The following is a 15,294-nucleotide window of genomic DNA, read 5'->3' as shown; positions in this document are numbered from 1 at the left end:
CTGACACATTTGTGGCCGAGTACCATGTCCACCAAACTCTGAGTAAGGTCCTCTGTCTTGGCTGGTTGTAGTATTAGGAAGTGGCTAGATAGCAATGATTGATTCCTCCTGTACTCAGCCATCGTCTAGGTCTTGTTCATATCTTTTTTTAATGACACCGTCAATGACACTGTCATCAGAGTATTAACACACAAACTGACCTAGAGCTCGGAAAACGTCTTTAAGCAGCTACACATCAGCAATGAAAAGTGTAGGAGTTAGTGAGAACAATTGTAGGACCCTAAAGGTGGCAGAAAGGCAAAGGAGTAGGGGAGGGACAGGAGAGTGACTATTGTCTTAAGTATATTGCACCTGTCTCTGAGGTAAGATCTAAATTTATTTAAGACTTCACCATCAATACCCATCTGGTTTTGAAGAGTCTTGAGAAAGAATTACGGGTCTAGGATTATCACATGCCACTGACTTTTCAACAAGGACCAGGATGCATTGCGGTACTTTGGCTAGGATCTTAAGGGCTTTTATCACAGTTATAATGGTTGTTTCTTTGCTGCAACCATCCCCGAGACTAAACTGTTTCCGCACCAAGAGGATGTGTTTATTGAGACGACATCTCAGTTGTACGCTTACAAAGTTGTCTGAGGTTTTGCTTATAAAGAGATCAATTACTGGTATGAAGTTATTTTTTTTTTAAATCTTTATTGACATGAAGGCATAATATACAGTTATTATGATACTTTCAAGCTGGTATAATCACATTCGTATAATACATTTCTGGAATCTTATTCGGCAGCACCTGTGCTGTAGTCTAATCTCGTTCTCCCTCTCTAAACTCTGTATACGCTCTTCCGTATATTCTTACAAATGCTATCAGAATTTAACAATTTTCTCCCGCTCTGTGGTACCCAACATGGGAAACTCTCGTATAACTCCAAAAGAAAGTCTCCCCCCCCCCCCCCCCCCCCAAACTTGGGTCATCACTTTTATTTATGTTGCACACTTCTCCTCCCATCAGCAGGTCTCCTTGCCCCATTTCCTTCACCCAGGTAAGTTATTCCAACACGTTGCTGCGTTTAGCACGAGTAAACATACACCCCCAGTCCCATCCATCACTCCTCCTCCCCCTCGGAGTCCAGTTCATCTCCCTCTGGTAAGGGTTCACAGATCTCACCCCTATAAACATTCCATGCTGTCCACACCTTGTTCCAATTGCGGGGGGCAGCTCGAAGGACATACACAGTTCTCTCCGTGACCATCAGGATGTCCATGTTTTTAGCCCATCTGTTTGCAGTGGGCAAGTCCGGAGCCCCCCATTTTTGTGCAATATCACGCTTAGCGACTGTCATGGCCAGAGTGGCCCAAATTATTCCGTATCTATCTAGGTCATTGGGGTCCCAGACGTTTAAAAGGCACTTACGTGGTTCTGGTAAAGTGGAGACCCTGAGTGTCTGGGAGACGGTACGCATTATTTGCCTCCAGAATTCCTGTACGCGTGGGCAGTCCCATAGTGTATGGAGCAGTGTTCCCTCCTCCCCGCAACCTCTCAAGCAAAAGGGATGGGGCGCTCTATGTATTTTGTGGAGTAGTGTCCTGGTGTAGTAGATGCGGTGTAATATTTTTAGTTGCACCAGTCTAAATTTTGCAGAGATGCCTACCTCTCTTGGGGAGGCCAAGGCTTCATTCCACTCCGATTCATCCATCATACCGATTTCCCCTTCCCATCCTCCCTTAAGTTTCATCGTGGGGTCCTCTAAGTTGTTGACCAGTTTTTTGTATGTGAGGGAAGTGGCGCTCTGCTGCATGAAGTCTGTCAATAGTCTGTCCTCAAGTGGTGAGGAGTCCGGCAGATCAGTGCCCGTTAGGATTGCCCGAAGTAGTGCGTGCCTAATTTGTACGTATCTAAATGTTTCAGTGGGTCTGAGGCCATATTGTTGCTGGAGTTGTGGGAATGGTATTACCGTGTCTTTGTCCCAGAGGTCCCCCACCGTGGAGATTCCTATAGAGTCCCACTGCGCAAACCCTTTGCATGCTCTAAGGTTCCCCAGTGACTTTGTGTCCCATAATGGTGTCATTTTGGTGATCCTTCCTTTCCAGCCCAGTCGTGCCTGTGCTATTACCAGAGGGTTGCTGTGTGTTGTGTCGGACCGTGTAGGTTTTTGAGTTGCGATTTATTATACAGTACCGAGAGCATGCAGTCCGTCCCTAATTGCGACCAGTCTGCCCTGTACGCTGGGTCGTCTCTCGGGGCGTGGATCCATTGGTTAATTACTTTGAGTTGAGCTGCCCAGTAATATAGCTGGATATTGGGAAGCGCAATCCCCCCCTCATACCAACTTTTCACCAATTTGTCATAGGCTATTCGCGCTGGGCCATTGTTCCAGAGTAGGTTGGAGACCAACGCCGCAATCTGTTTGAAGTAGCGCGGAGGGACAGGATGTGGGGTGTTTTCTAATATGTACAGAAATCTGGGGAGTGCTATCATCTTATATAAGGCTGCCCTTCCCAGGAGGGTGAGGGGCAAGGTCGCCCAGTGCTTAACGTCTGCACGTAGGCGATCCATAGGTGTTTTGAGGTTGTTAGCGAAGAAATCTGCCTCAGAATGTGCGATGACAATGCCCAGATATTTGAAGGAGGTCTTCGGCGCCGCCAGGGGGCAGTTTTCCTGTAGTCTCGGTGCCGGACCCTTTAACGTGTAGATCACCGATTTCGACCAGTTCAGGGTATAGCCTGACGATTTCCCATGCGTGTTACAAAGTTCCAGCAGGGCTTGGATTCCATTGTCGGGGTCAACCATGTAAATGAGCATGTCGTCAGCATATAGGGAGACCTTGTCCTCCCACCCCTCCTCCCATTTAATGCCTTTAAATAAGGGCGTTTGTCTGATCAGGATTGCTAAGGGTTCGAGCACCAACGCGAATAGTAAGGGTGACAAAGGGCACCCCTGTCTGGTCCCTCTGCCCAACGGGAACACCGGTGAGATGTGGCCATTAGTCACCACCTGCGCCACTGGTTTTGTGTAGAGTAGTCGTATCCAGGCTATATATTTCGACCCAAAGCCCATACGCGCAAGCACCTCAAAGAGGTATTCCCATTCTACTAGGTCAAAAGCCATTTTGGCGTCAAGGGAGAGGATCACCGCCTTCTCTGAGAGGAGGCACGACCGAGCCAGTACCCCATGAACCCTCCGGAGGTTGGGGCATAAAGCCTGATTGGTCGGGGTGGATCAGGGTGTGCAGGTGCGGCAGACGATTGGCTAAAAGTTTAGCCAGCACCTTGGCTTCCACATTCAGTAATGATATCGGGCGATATGAGGTGCATTCGGCTGGGGGTTTACCCGGCTTAGGTATCGCCACTATCGTGGCCGTGCGTTGATCCAGCGGCAGTTCTGCACGTTCCCTACTCTCCATATACATGTCCAATAGGGGTCTACTGAGTTCTGAGGCCATTGTTTTATACCATTCCACAGGCAGTCCATTAGGCCCTAGTGCTTTGCCTGATTGTAGCGATTGTATCGCCAGTTGGATTTCTTCTTCTGAAGGATCCGCCTCTAAGTCTCGTGCAGTCTCTGGTGTTATGCTGGGGATGACAATGTCTGCTAGTGAGATTGTCGCCATTTGTGCAGTGACGATATGATCCGGGGTGTATATGGTTTGAAAATGATTTGCTAAAGTGCGCACAATATCTTCCGGGTGTGTTAGTACTTGGCCGTCTGTAGTACTTAGCCTCTGAATACCTCTTACGCCTCCCTCTCTCTTTTCTAACCATGCCAGCATTTTCCCTGCCTTGTCGCCCACATCATAAATTCTATGGTTAGTGTTTGCGATGTAGCCCTGCACTGTCGTTTTGAGGTGGGCCTGGTACTGTTGTTGCCGTAGTTGCAGTGTGTGTGTCGTAGTCGGGGAGGGGTCTGCCATATGCGCCGTGTTTGCATCGTGGAGTGCCAGTTCTAGTTCTGTAAGTTCTTTCCGGGAATCCCGTTTGTGTCCCGTGATGGCTGCTATTGCAGCCCCTCGTAGGACGGTCTTGTAAGCCTCCCATAGAATTGACGGTGAGGCCACCGTCCCATCGTTTTCTGCAAAGTAGTGTGTCGTCGCTAGTTTTAGTTTCTTTCGTATTTTAGGGACTTTTAAATAATTGGGGTAAATTGGGTAGATCCTAGCGCATTTCTGTTCTCTAGTGGTAAGGGTGAGAACGATTGGTGAGTGGTCAGATATGCCTCTGGGTAGGATGTCAACCTTGTCTACCGAACCTAGTCCCACCCCCAGGAACAAAAAGTAATCTATGCGAGACAGGCTGTTGTGGACGGCGGAGTAAAAAGTGTATTGGGTCGCTGCGGGGTGCAGATGCCGCCATACATCCACAATGCCCAGTGCGTCTAAAAAGTCAGGGAGTGGTGTAGTCCCTCTTGTGCGGGCCCTGGTGGGAAAGGCGTCCAACGCAGAGTCTATTATTGCATTTAGGTCACCCCCAATGATTGTGTCACCTTCAGGGAGGTCCAGGAGGGATTTGCCCAGTGCAGGTAACGCTACGGAGTGCAGTGCCGGGGGGATGTATACTGATACCACATTAAGCGGCTTGCCCTCCCACTGGCCATGTATCGCTGCGAAGCGTCCCTGGTCGTCTGTCGCATGTTGTGTAATTATAAAGGGTGATGACTTTTTTAGTAGTATCCCTGTCCCCCTGGAACCAGAAGTGAAGTCTGCATGTGTTGCCATTTTATATCCGCGCCTATCAAGCGCTTTGCATGTCGTCCCAGCAAGGTGTGTTTCTTGGAGCAGAACCACATCCGGGCTCTGGCGTTTAATAGTCTGTTCATCACCACCCCCTTTTGTAAATCGTTTTTGGCCACTATAGGTGTGGCAGGGTATACTCAGACATGAGTCCCTTTCTCACTGCTCCATCAGGATTCAAGCAAGCCGGGCCAAAGAAGGCTGAAATGCCAGAAACCGGTCCCCGGTAGCTTGTCTCCTTTCTGGTGAAGAATTGGCTTGGTAGTTTAGTCTGCCCTGTTCCCATGATGCACTGGGCCAGGGACAGACTGATTTGCATATAGCCAGGTTCTGAGCTGGGATGGGGCAGTGAGATAAATAACGGTGATGGATCAAGCCCTGATCTTTGGACTGGGTAAGAGTGGTCTGTTTAACTCAGACACTCTGTTCATCACCACCCCCTTTTGTAAATCGTTTTTGGCCACTATAGGTGTGGCAGGGTATACTCAGACATGAGTCCCTTTCTCACTGCTCCATCAGGATTCAAGCAAGCCGGGCCGAAGAAGGCTGAAATGCCAGAAACCGGTCCCCGGTAGCTTGTCTCCTTTCTGGTGAAGAATTGGCTTGGTAGTTTAGTCTGCCCTGTTCCCATGATGCACTGGGCCAGGGACAGACTGATTTGCATATAGCCAGGTTCTGAGCTGGGATGGGGCAGTGAGATAAATAACGGTGATGGATCAAGCCCTGATCTTTGGACTGGGTAAGCGTGGTCTGTTTAACTCAGACACTCTGTTCATCACCACCCCCTTTTGTAAATCGTTTTTGGCCACTATAGGTGTGGCAGGGTATACTCAGACATGAGTCCCTTTCTCACTGCTCCATCAGGATTCAAGCAAGCCGGGCCGAAGAAGGCTGAAATGCCAGAAACCGGCCCCCGGTAGCTTGTCTCCTTTCTGGTGAAGAATTGGCTTGGTAGTTTAGTCTGCCCTGTTCCCATGATGCACTGGGCCAGGGACAGACTGATTTGCATATAGCCAGGTTCTGAGCTGGGATGGGGCAGTGAGATAAATAACGGTGATGGATCAAGCCCTGATCTTTGGACTGGGTAAGAGTGGTCTGTTTAACTCAGACACTCTGTTCATCACCACCCCCTTTTGTAAATCGTTTAATAGCCTGCAGCACCAGGCCCCTTTTTATTTTGTCTCCCAGGCCTCTGACGTTCCAAGTTAGCATGCGCAAAGGGGGCACCCCTACCGCTACCGTGGCACTCTCAGTGGGTTGGCCTGAAGTGGGTTGGCCATGTAGTCGTTGGAATAGTGGCGTGAGCAACGTGTCGGTGTCTTTCGTGATGAGGCCTAGGAGTATGCCGCTATCTAGGGTGGTAGCATTACGTGTGAAGTGAGTGATGACCATAAACAAAAACGTGAACAATAAAACTGTATCCCCATCCCCCCTCCCTGCTCCCCTGCTCCACGGACAAAATCCCGCCCGTTTCCCCAACATCGCAGAGTGCTTTAGTCCTCCCCCAACTATCTTACTTGCTTGTGGGGTAGGTGAGTCCCCTTCAGACACTAATTGCGCCCACCTTACTCAGCCGCACCAAGTCCAGGGTCCACCGCGGCACCCTCAGGTCTTCTCATATATAGTCAATCTTCAGATCGGTGCTGTTCGCCCAGAGTCCAGCGGATCCTGTGTCGAGTCGGACTCCGTTGCCGTCGTGCCATTCTGATGAGACGGGTGGCTGGTCCGGCTGTCCATTTGCGTGCCGTTGCGGTGATTAGTCCGATCCTTGTATGGACGTTGACGTTGCCCCACTGGCCTCCAACCCTCCAGCCAGTCGCGGGCCGCTTCTGGTGTGTCGAAGAACCACGCCTTTCCATCAGCTACTATCCGTAGCTTGGCGGGAAATAGCATGGAGTATGGCAATTCTCTGTCTCGTAGTGTTTTTTTTACCTCCGTGAATGATTTGCGGCATCTGGCCACCTCCGCCGTGTAATCCGGGAAGAAGGATAAGGTTGCGTTCTGAATCTTAACAGATGGAGAGACCCTTGCTGCTTGTAGGATTGCATCCCTGTCTCTAAAATTGAAGAGTCTTGCCAGCACAGGCCGCGGTGTTGCTCCTGACTTGGGCGCTCCGCCCGGAACCCTGTGTGCTCTTTCCACTGAAAAGAAGTGGGATAGTCCTTTGGGTTGCAGTTTGGTCTTGATGAGGTCTTCGACATAGAGGTGCATAGCCCCCTTCCCTTCTGTTTCCGGAAGTCCAAGGATGCGTACATTATTCCTTCGAGAACGCCCTTCTTGGTCGTCCAACTTATCCTGCAGGAGTCTGGTGACTTTCTCCATGCGTTCCATGGCTATTTGTAGTTCTGACGTGTCTTCCACCAGAGATTTCGTGACCACCTCCACTTGGGATACTCTTTCAGTCATTTTTTGGAAGTCCGCACGTAGCAGCGTGACTTCAGAGGAGATGGAGCCCACTGTTTTGACTTCAGTAAGGGTTTTCATAAGGTCCTCAAGCGTTATCTTTTTGGTCCCTTCCGTTTCCGGGGTAGCACCCGTGGAGTTGCGCCCACTGTTTTGCGGTTGTCCGTGCTGGCTGTATGCAAATTTATCCAGTTTGGCCTTTGTGGAGCCACTCCTGGTTCCTTTGCCCGCCATAGCGTCCCGACTTGTGGAGACTGGGGCCGCCCCTCTCTGTGCTGTGGATTGCGTTGGATGATTAGTACTTTCCCCGGCGTGTAGGTCAGGGGACCGTGGGTGGGTGTGCACTCTGATATTATGCTTGCCTGGGAAGATGTCCCTCTCACCCCCTCACTGTCGTCACACCGACCCTAGTGCAGGACGCCTCCGGCCAGTAAGTACGAATCCTTGCGATGTCGCCGTCTGGAAGGCTGCTGCAGCGGCCGTAGTGACTGCGGTGCTTCAATCCTCTACTTCTAGTGGCTAATGCACTATGTCGCTGTCAGTCATTGGTTGCGTCTTAGACAGGATGGACTCATGTTAGGTCTCTCAGGTAGGGTCAAGTCGGCCAGGTAGAGTATCCTGTCGGTTGCACTCGATTCCCTCTATGTGCCCCTTATGGTGTTGATATTAATGGTGCGGTCGAGGTCTCTTCAGGGTGTCTTTTACAGTGGCTGTGGAGATCGTGCTACTATTAGTGGGTCAGGACAGCCACTATTGTTTCGTGCGGTCGGGTGCTGCCGGTTACCCCCGCGTTCTCATGTGTTGTGATGCTGCTTTACTCTGTCCCCCGGGGGCACTCGCCTTCTCGGCAATCGGCCTCCCGCTGGTGCGCTCAGGCGCACTGTCCCGGGGAGTAAGTGGGGTGAGTTTCTCCTGACGTGGCTGCCAGACTTTAGCCCCGGACGTCTTGGATTGATCGCGTACTCCCAGGGGGGGGCTCACCGTTTCGCAGTGCTCCGCGGCCACTTCGCCCTGCCTCCGTCTCTGAGTCCGCTCCTTTCTTTCTCGCCGCCGGCAGGTGTAATGGGGAATATCTTCGTCGGCCGCTTCTCAGAGGGCGCCTCCGCTGCTCCGGTGTACGTTTTGGCCGGTTGAGTGTTCCCAGTGGGGCGCCGGGAAGTGCCTCTCCCTTCAGGCCGGCCCGGTCTCACTTCCGCCGGGGCCGGCGGATCACTCGAGGTCGGTGCTTCCTTCTTAGTTACAGGCCCCAATGCGCCAGTGCGTGGTTCGGTGGGTTCCGGCCTCCGGTTTTCGCCAGAATTCGACCCGGTGGTGCCGCTCCGCCCCCGGACCCGATCGCTGCCGCTTCGGGTGGGTGATGTAGCGGATAAGTGCGTCGGATTAGTAATTAGGCCGCAGTGCCTTCAGGAGCTCTCACTTTAAGCTGTCGCCATGTTGGCCGCTAGCCACGCCCCCGGTATGAAGTTATTTAATTGTTAAAGGTCCGCAGAGAGTTACCTCAGCAAGAGTTTGACCGGACTTCGTTTCAGGCAGTCTGGGGACATTTCTGCCAAAATGTACCGGTTATTGATTCATTATGCATCTCTTCTTCAGGTAACAGAGCCTTCATCAAGGCATTGTACAGGGGGAAGTTGGGCAGTGCCACTAAGATGGACAGTCAAGAACTGCCACCATTCTTGCTGCAGACCACATAGATGCCATCATGTCACCACCTGTTCAGAGAACATAATCTTGGGAGTGTATGCTTATAGTGGCAGCTATGGTCAGCATAACTGCTTTCAGGTAGGCCACACTAGTAAGAGACATGTCAGGAAGCAGAAGCACTATTGTGCATATAGACATCTATGAGACACAAAATGAGGGCAAGGATGATTGAATATGGGCATTAGTGATATAAGTAAAACCATTTTTGAACCCGCCACAGGATCCCATGGCCTTAATGGCTTTCTGCCCATGTTCAGTATGAACAATTCACTAAGACACAGTGGGAAAAAATACAAAACATGTCTGAACCCAATAAGTACTCTATCATAACTCTCTTAATAAAGCATCTCAAAAACATATTCGATACAATTTCGCTATGAGCTGAGAGTGAGAGTCTCTGCTGCTGTGCGGCATGAAAGCATTTATTTCCATCCATTTTGGGGTTAACGAGTAACCAGTTATTTACTAGAGAGTGTAACTGCTGGTTTAGTGTGTTCTTTCACATTTCAAGACATATAATGGTAGAGTATTCTGGTTTGACCTGTACAGGGACATGGTAATATAGGAATTTAACATAGCTTGTTTGAGGTCAAATGGGCTCTTGCTTTTGGTGAACAAATGAATGTATTGAGGTGAAAAAAGTAGAGCTTCCAGCCTTTGCCAAGGGCTGCATTAGGTGACCCCGTATTCTAAGTAGGGCGCTAGCTTAAGACCACATCGTGTGTTCAAGAGAGAGGTCTCCAGTCTACTCCACACAAGTGGAGAAGACCTCCAAACAAGTCATTTCTGGAGAACATAAGTGCTATAGGATAGGGTGTGTAAGCAGGGATCATCAGGATTTGAAGTACTGTGAGGAACAGCCACCACAGAATCTAAGGGCATTTATTGAACCAATGTGATTCTTGTACAAAATATATGTGCTGTGATTATCAAAAGACAGAACCAAATGAAAGTGATTAGAAGTGCTAGGACAGTGAACAGAATAAAAAGTTCCACCATCATGCTAAGACAATGTATATAGGCAGGCACAGAACACAATACAGAAATCTGGGATACTCCTACTATACATCCCCCAACCTAAGTGTCTAGGGTGTGTGTGTTCTGCTAAGAATCTCTGTACTGAATGACCCAACCCCTGTTACCTGAGAGGAAAGAATGGAAGTCTCCATCATGGTCATGAGCTGGATACCCTTTGCAGAGATATCAGCAAGTTGCTGGGCCGAAGCTTCAGCGTGTAGAGAACTTGCGAATGACAGCAAAGCTCTCCTCTACCTAAACTTGGAAATGTTTCTTTATTTATAATGAAAAGCATACTTGTGAGTCCTGAGGCATGCAAGCATTGTTATGATCTATAGATATCCATGTTGCACCAATGATGATAAATAGAACAACATTTGCACAATGTGTGTTGAGACTTTGTAGTGCTCAAGGAGTCGTGGTAATGGTTTCGCAAAGTGGAATCTGTAAGCGAAGCAGTTTCGGAGAAACTAATCCAGCATTGGTACGCATGCAAATGTGTGTAGAAGTTTATTATGTGAAACGGAAAGCAACTTAGAAAAAGTGTACATAGTGAAAAATGGCAGCGTTTCTTTATGGGCCTAACTAAGACACATGACAACCTCCTCTTTGAAATGCCCAGGCCTACAAGTGGTTTTCTTACTTCCCTACTTCTATATCCTTCTACTCCCTTTTCATCAACAACCACTGTTAAACGTAGCCAGAAACAGATATGCCAGAATGGAAATTAGGAGGCTGTTCAAAGGCCATGTAGACTGGTGCAGGGTCATTCACATGTGTGACATAGTTCTATCCAGAGCATGTAAATAAATTCTAAGAGAGGTTCAAAATGTTGAAACAAGAAAATTAAGTCAACACCATTACAAAACAGTTCACAAGAGAAAGCAATAATTAAAAATTCCACATTGGAGTTCAAGCGTGGACACTTTGGGACAGCTTGGTGGCAAAGAGAAAAGCCTGTGAAGGTCAGGCATCCATCGCCAGATTCGGACTATGTTGGACCTGCCTGGTCCGAGTACAGCCATGTGCACCTACCTTGGATATGTACAGTTGGCATATCATGTCCTCCCCTGGGCCAATGTCCTTGACGGACCTAGTGATGAAGATCCCCCGGCCCTGACACCCCATGTCTGGCTTACAGATGTAGGTTCTTTGCTTTCGTGTCCTGCCGTAGGCCTGCAGATCACCGTAGCTGGGAAAGAAGAGGAGCAAACCACTGTAAATATGCCCACAATCCAGCTTTTAGCTTTAGCTGCAAAAAGATGGACATTACCCTGAAGAGGAGAAAACATCCTTCAGAAGGAGCATTGGTAGCAGGTTCATAAAGTGGGGCACTGCAGAGCAAAGCCCTGCTGCAAGCTGGGGAGATCAATGAGAGGCAGCAAGGTAGAAAATGATGAAGATGAAGGTGGGGTAAGAGGTAAGATTAATAAGGACAGTATGGACATATGGAAAATGGTAGTGCTACAGCAGGAGATGAGGAAAAAGGAAGGGCATGAGAAGGCGAGTACAGTGAGAATGAAGAAGCTGATGCAGATGAGCCAGGAGGACTAACAACAGGATAACCGGTGATATGATAGAATGAGTTAGGCAAGCGATTATGGAGTTGAGATATACAGGAGGAGTGACTCTGAATGAGTCCGGATGTGAGGAAGATGGCTCAAAGGTTTATAAAGATGACATAAGCAGAAGGGAATCCAGATGAGGCGCGAAGCGAGTTGATGATGAGGATGGGAGTAGTTGGTAAACAAGATTACAGTGTAGCAGGAAATGAAAAGAAACTGTGTGACCCTGGGTGCTGAAAGTAGAGGAATATGGTGGTAACCTACACACACTTACTCCGCTGGCAGACACCAGGACCTTGGCAGAAGGTGGTATTCCTTAGGGAAAAGCTTCTGCATACGGCTCATGTTACGGGCAAGCGTATCCTTCCGGCAGATTTCATTCATTCCGGGAAAATGATTGATTTTCTAGAATAGGATACCAGAGTGGTCAACGTTTCATATAAACATGGTCCTTGTTCTGAGTGAACATCACAAGATGTGGGGTTCATACCTGGTACCCTTTCATGTCCAGGGCACGGTCCAAAGACACTGAGCAGTCTGTCCAGAAAAGGCTCCAATCATCTGTGTCGCATGACTCACGCAGACCATATCGCCGAGCCGCTCGACGCACTGAATGATAGAAAGAAAATGGTTATGTTGTCAATGCCCTACATTAAAAGGTTTTCCAAAATGTAATTTCTATTGTCAGGAGTACTGCTAATGCCTTATTTAAACTCATAGATCTATTGTCTTATTTCATGGAACCATCCAGCCTTGTAACTACCTGTAGAATACTCAGCCCTATGCCCTGCCTTCAGAATACAGAGTAGAGCCTTACCTATAGAATACTGAGCCCTGGGACCTGCCTTTTGAATACAAAACTCGTGACCCTACCTGTTAAATACTCAGCCCTGAGCCCTGGAGTCCTGCCTTTAGAATACACAGTTCAGGGCCCTACCCGTAAAATACTCAGCCCCGGGCCCTGGCTTTAGATTACAAAGTTCAGGGTCGCACTTGGAGAATACTCAGCCCTGAGCCCTGCCATTGGAATTCACAGGTCAGGTCTCTAACCATATAATAATCAGCCATGGGTGGGTCTAGCCTATGAAATTCATAGTTCAGGCCTCTACCTGAACAATACTCAGCCCTCATCCAGATCTGTAGAATATGTGGGCAAGTGGCATCTTCAGGAAACAGAAATTAGTCTACTCTATATATGTGTAGGATGCTCATAAATCTAGCTACAGCTCTGCACTGAAGAGGTACATGAAGGTGGGGGACATTGTGCTTCACAGTGATGGGCAATACAGTTGGACGGAATAGGCAGGTACCGTCTGCAGAACACTCAGTACCAGCTTACTGAGTTCATAGAAGCTTGGATGGCTTAGTCCCCTGACACAGATGTATAGACAATCCACCCCTAGGTCAAGTTTCTTGTCCATCGCTGGGCACTTCACCAGTATTCTGAGTAAGGTTAATAGATCAGCAAGAACTCACCACTCTCGTACTTGCAGTTAGACAGATTTATCCCCAATCATCTGGAAAAGAAAAAGAAGAAAAGACAGAACAAGAAACAAAAGAAATTCCTGTTGTGGTGCATTCGGCAGCAGTGGGATCCCAGCTCAGGGGAGAACAGTACTAGCCCAGAGGGAAACAAGCTGATGCTCCCTGGATGACACCAGGTAGACCAAGCTATGTGCCTCGACTATAACAAAAGGGAAAACAAAAAGTAAAAGCTGACATTTAGCAATAATTATGAAAAATATGAATATTATACAATGACTGGAAATGATTCAGAGCTGGGATTGCTGACATAGAAGCCTGATCAGATCAAACTGCATTGAAAAAGTTTAAAACATTTCCCGGTTGACTCAGCGTTCATCATTCCAATGAACAAAATAGTAGTATTTAGCAAACAGTAATAGCAATTAATATCTGTGTTTTTATGTATCACTTCATACCGCCCTTCTCCAGTTCCTAAGCACTGAAAGTAACCGGAGTGACAATTACCCAATCTGATGGCACTCAGTTCATAGGCCTCTGAATGATTGAAGGCTGAGTTGACCTCACCAGGAATGGCATTCATGACCTGTACATCACAGCCTACGTCAGCGTGAGCATTTTTTCTTACTAAGCCATGGTAGTGATGTAAAGTGCCTTCAAAGCCACAGTAGTGTAAAAGCAAGTGCTATATAAAAAGAAAGTGCTTGTAAGGTTACAATTATTGTGCAATCGGGCTTTTGTAATGTTATAGGTACTGGTGTATACAGTTATTATACACTCTGAAAAAATACTGGCAGCTAGGGAACTCAGTCACTTCACCATCTAAGGTAATTACAGATTTAAGATTACATAGACATAGCCCACCTCAAATGATACAGTTTTGAATAGGCTTTTGGAAGATAAAAGGTGAGCAGTGACACTGCTACAGAGAAGTGTGCACGATTGTAACAAACTGTAGAACACAGCTCTCTATCTGGAGAATTGGGATCATTTTCCAAAGAAAAACAACAAGCAGTGGCAAGGCCAATAGGTCTCATCTCTGAAAGAACTATTGGCAAAGCCAATGTCTTTTAGCTAAGTTGTACAACAGATTGGTTGCTGATCAGCAATGCTAAAAGTTAGCGGTGTGGCATAGAGGAGAGTGGTGCACAGTAACGTAGAGTAGAGTGGTGCAGAGAGGTGTAGAGTGGAGTGGCATAGGGTAGAGTGGAGTTGCATAGGGTGGAGTGGACTAGAGTGGACTAAAATGCAGGGGCGGCTCCTCCGTTAGAGCGGAGGAGCATCTCCCCACTTAAAATCCTCCCAAAACCACATGAAAAATATCATGATAATTTATTACCATTTTACTTTTCATCCCCATCCTGAGCCAAACGTTAGGACGGGGGCTGGGTCGCTGCTGAATGACAGCAGCAGGGAGGAGGGTGGGCTGTCTAGGCACATATATTTACAGTGCGCAAGTCTTTTTTCGCCTGGCCGCCTTGAGACGTCCAGCCACACATGCCCCACAGCGTCCTGGAGGCCTACACTGAGTGAGGCTGCTCCATCCAATCAGGGCACTGCTCTCACAGCACGAGAGCAGAGTCCTGATTGGTTGGGGGGGGGGGGGGGGGGGGTTTCAGGCTTTAGCTTCCAGTTCCTGTGAGGGTCCGGAGCGGAGGACTTCACGTACGCCCTGAAATGTATTATTAATTTTGCAGGTGTCACCGCCTCCCCTCTCCCAGTGGATGCCAGCCGCTACTGGTTGAGTGGCATAGATTGAAATGGCATAGAGTGGAGTGGCATAGTGTGCAAGAGTGGCATTGTATAGAGTGGTGTTGAGTGACATGGCAGAGAGTGGAGTGGTGTAGAGTAGAGAGGCATGGCGTACAATGGTGTAGAGCAGAGTGCAGTGGTGTAGAGTGGCAAAGCGGCATAGAGCGGCTTACAGTAGAGTGGCATAGGGTGGCGTAGAATGGAGTCGAGTGGCATAGAGTAGAGTGGCATAGAGTGGAGTGGCATAGAGGGGAGTGGCGTAGAACGGCACTGTGTGGAGTAGTGTGACGTGGAGTGGCATAGAGTGGCCTAGAATGGCATAGAGTGGGGTGAAGTAAAATTGTGTGGCATGGCATAGAGTAGAGTGGCATAGAGTGGTGTAAAGTGACAGAGTGGTGTGGCGCAGAGTGGCGCAGAATAGAGTGGCATTGCATAGAGTAGAGTGGCATATAGTAGAGTGGCATTGTGTGGAGTGGTGTAGAGTGGCACAGAATTGGGGCAGAGTGGAGTGGTGTGTAGTGGCATAGAGTGCAGTGGCATCGAGTGGCATAAAGTAGAGTGGTGTAGAATAGGGTGGCGTAGGCTAGGGTGACCTGGTGAGGAGTAGAATGGCGTAAACTGGAGTGGCGAAGTGTGGAGTGGGG

The 15,294-nt window shown here is 48.6% G+C and overlaps 1 protein-coding gene across 1 annotated transcript in view; it reads right to left on the bottom strand.

Annotated features, from left to right (window-relative positions):
• The window catches only part of TTLL6 (tubulin tyrosine ligase like 6), a 279,018-nt gene extending 264,833 nt beyond the window's left edge, over positions 1–14,185 (bottom strand). Inside the window, exons 1-4 of the mRNA XM_086920507.1 lie at positions 12,893–14,185; positions 11,907–12,025; positions 11,691–11,821; positions 10,887–11,043 (exon numbers count right to left, since the gene is read on the bottom strand). Coding sequence (XP_086776633.1) covers positions 10,887–11,043; positions 11,691–11,821; positions 11,907–11,921 — 303 coding nt within the window. The 5' untranslated portion in view covers positions 11,922–12,025; positions 12,893–14,185. The remainder of the gene's footprint in view (positions 1–10,886; positions 11,044–11,690; positions 11,822–11,906; positions 12,026–12,892) is intronic.
• Between the last annotated feature and the right edge of the window lie 1,109 nt (positions 14,186–15,294).

This window comes from Lissotriton vulgaris, chromosome 5 (genome assembly GCF_964263255.1).
Source record: "Lissotriton vulgaris chromosome 5, aLisVul1.2, whole genome shotgun sequence".
Classification (NCBI taxonomy): Eukaryota; Metazoa; Chordata; class Amphibia; order Caudata; family Salamandridae; genus Lissotriton; species Lissotriton vulgaris.
This window is presented reverse-complemented; position numbering and strand designations above follow the sequence as displayed.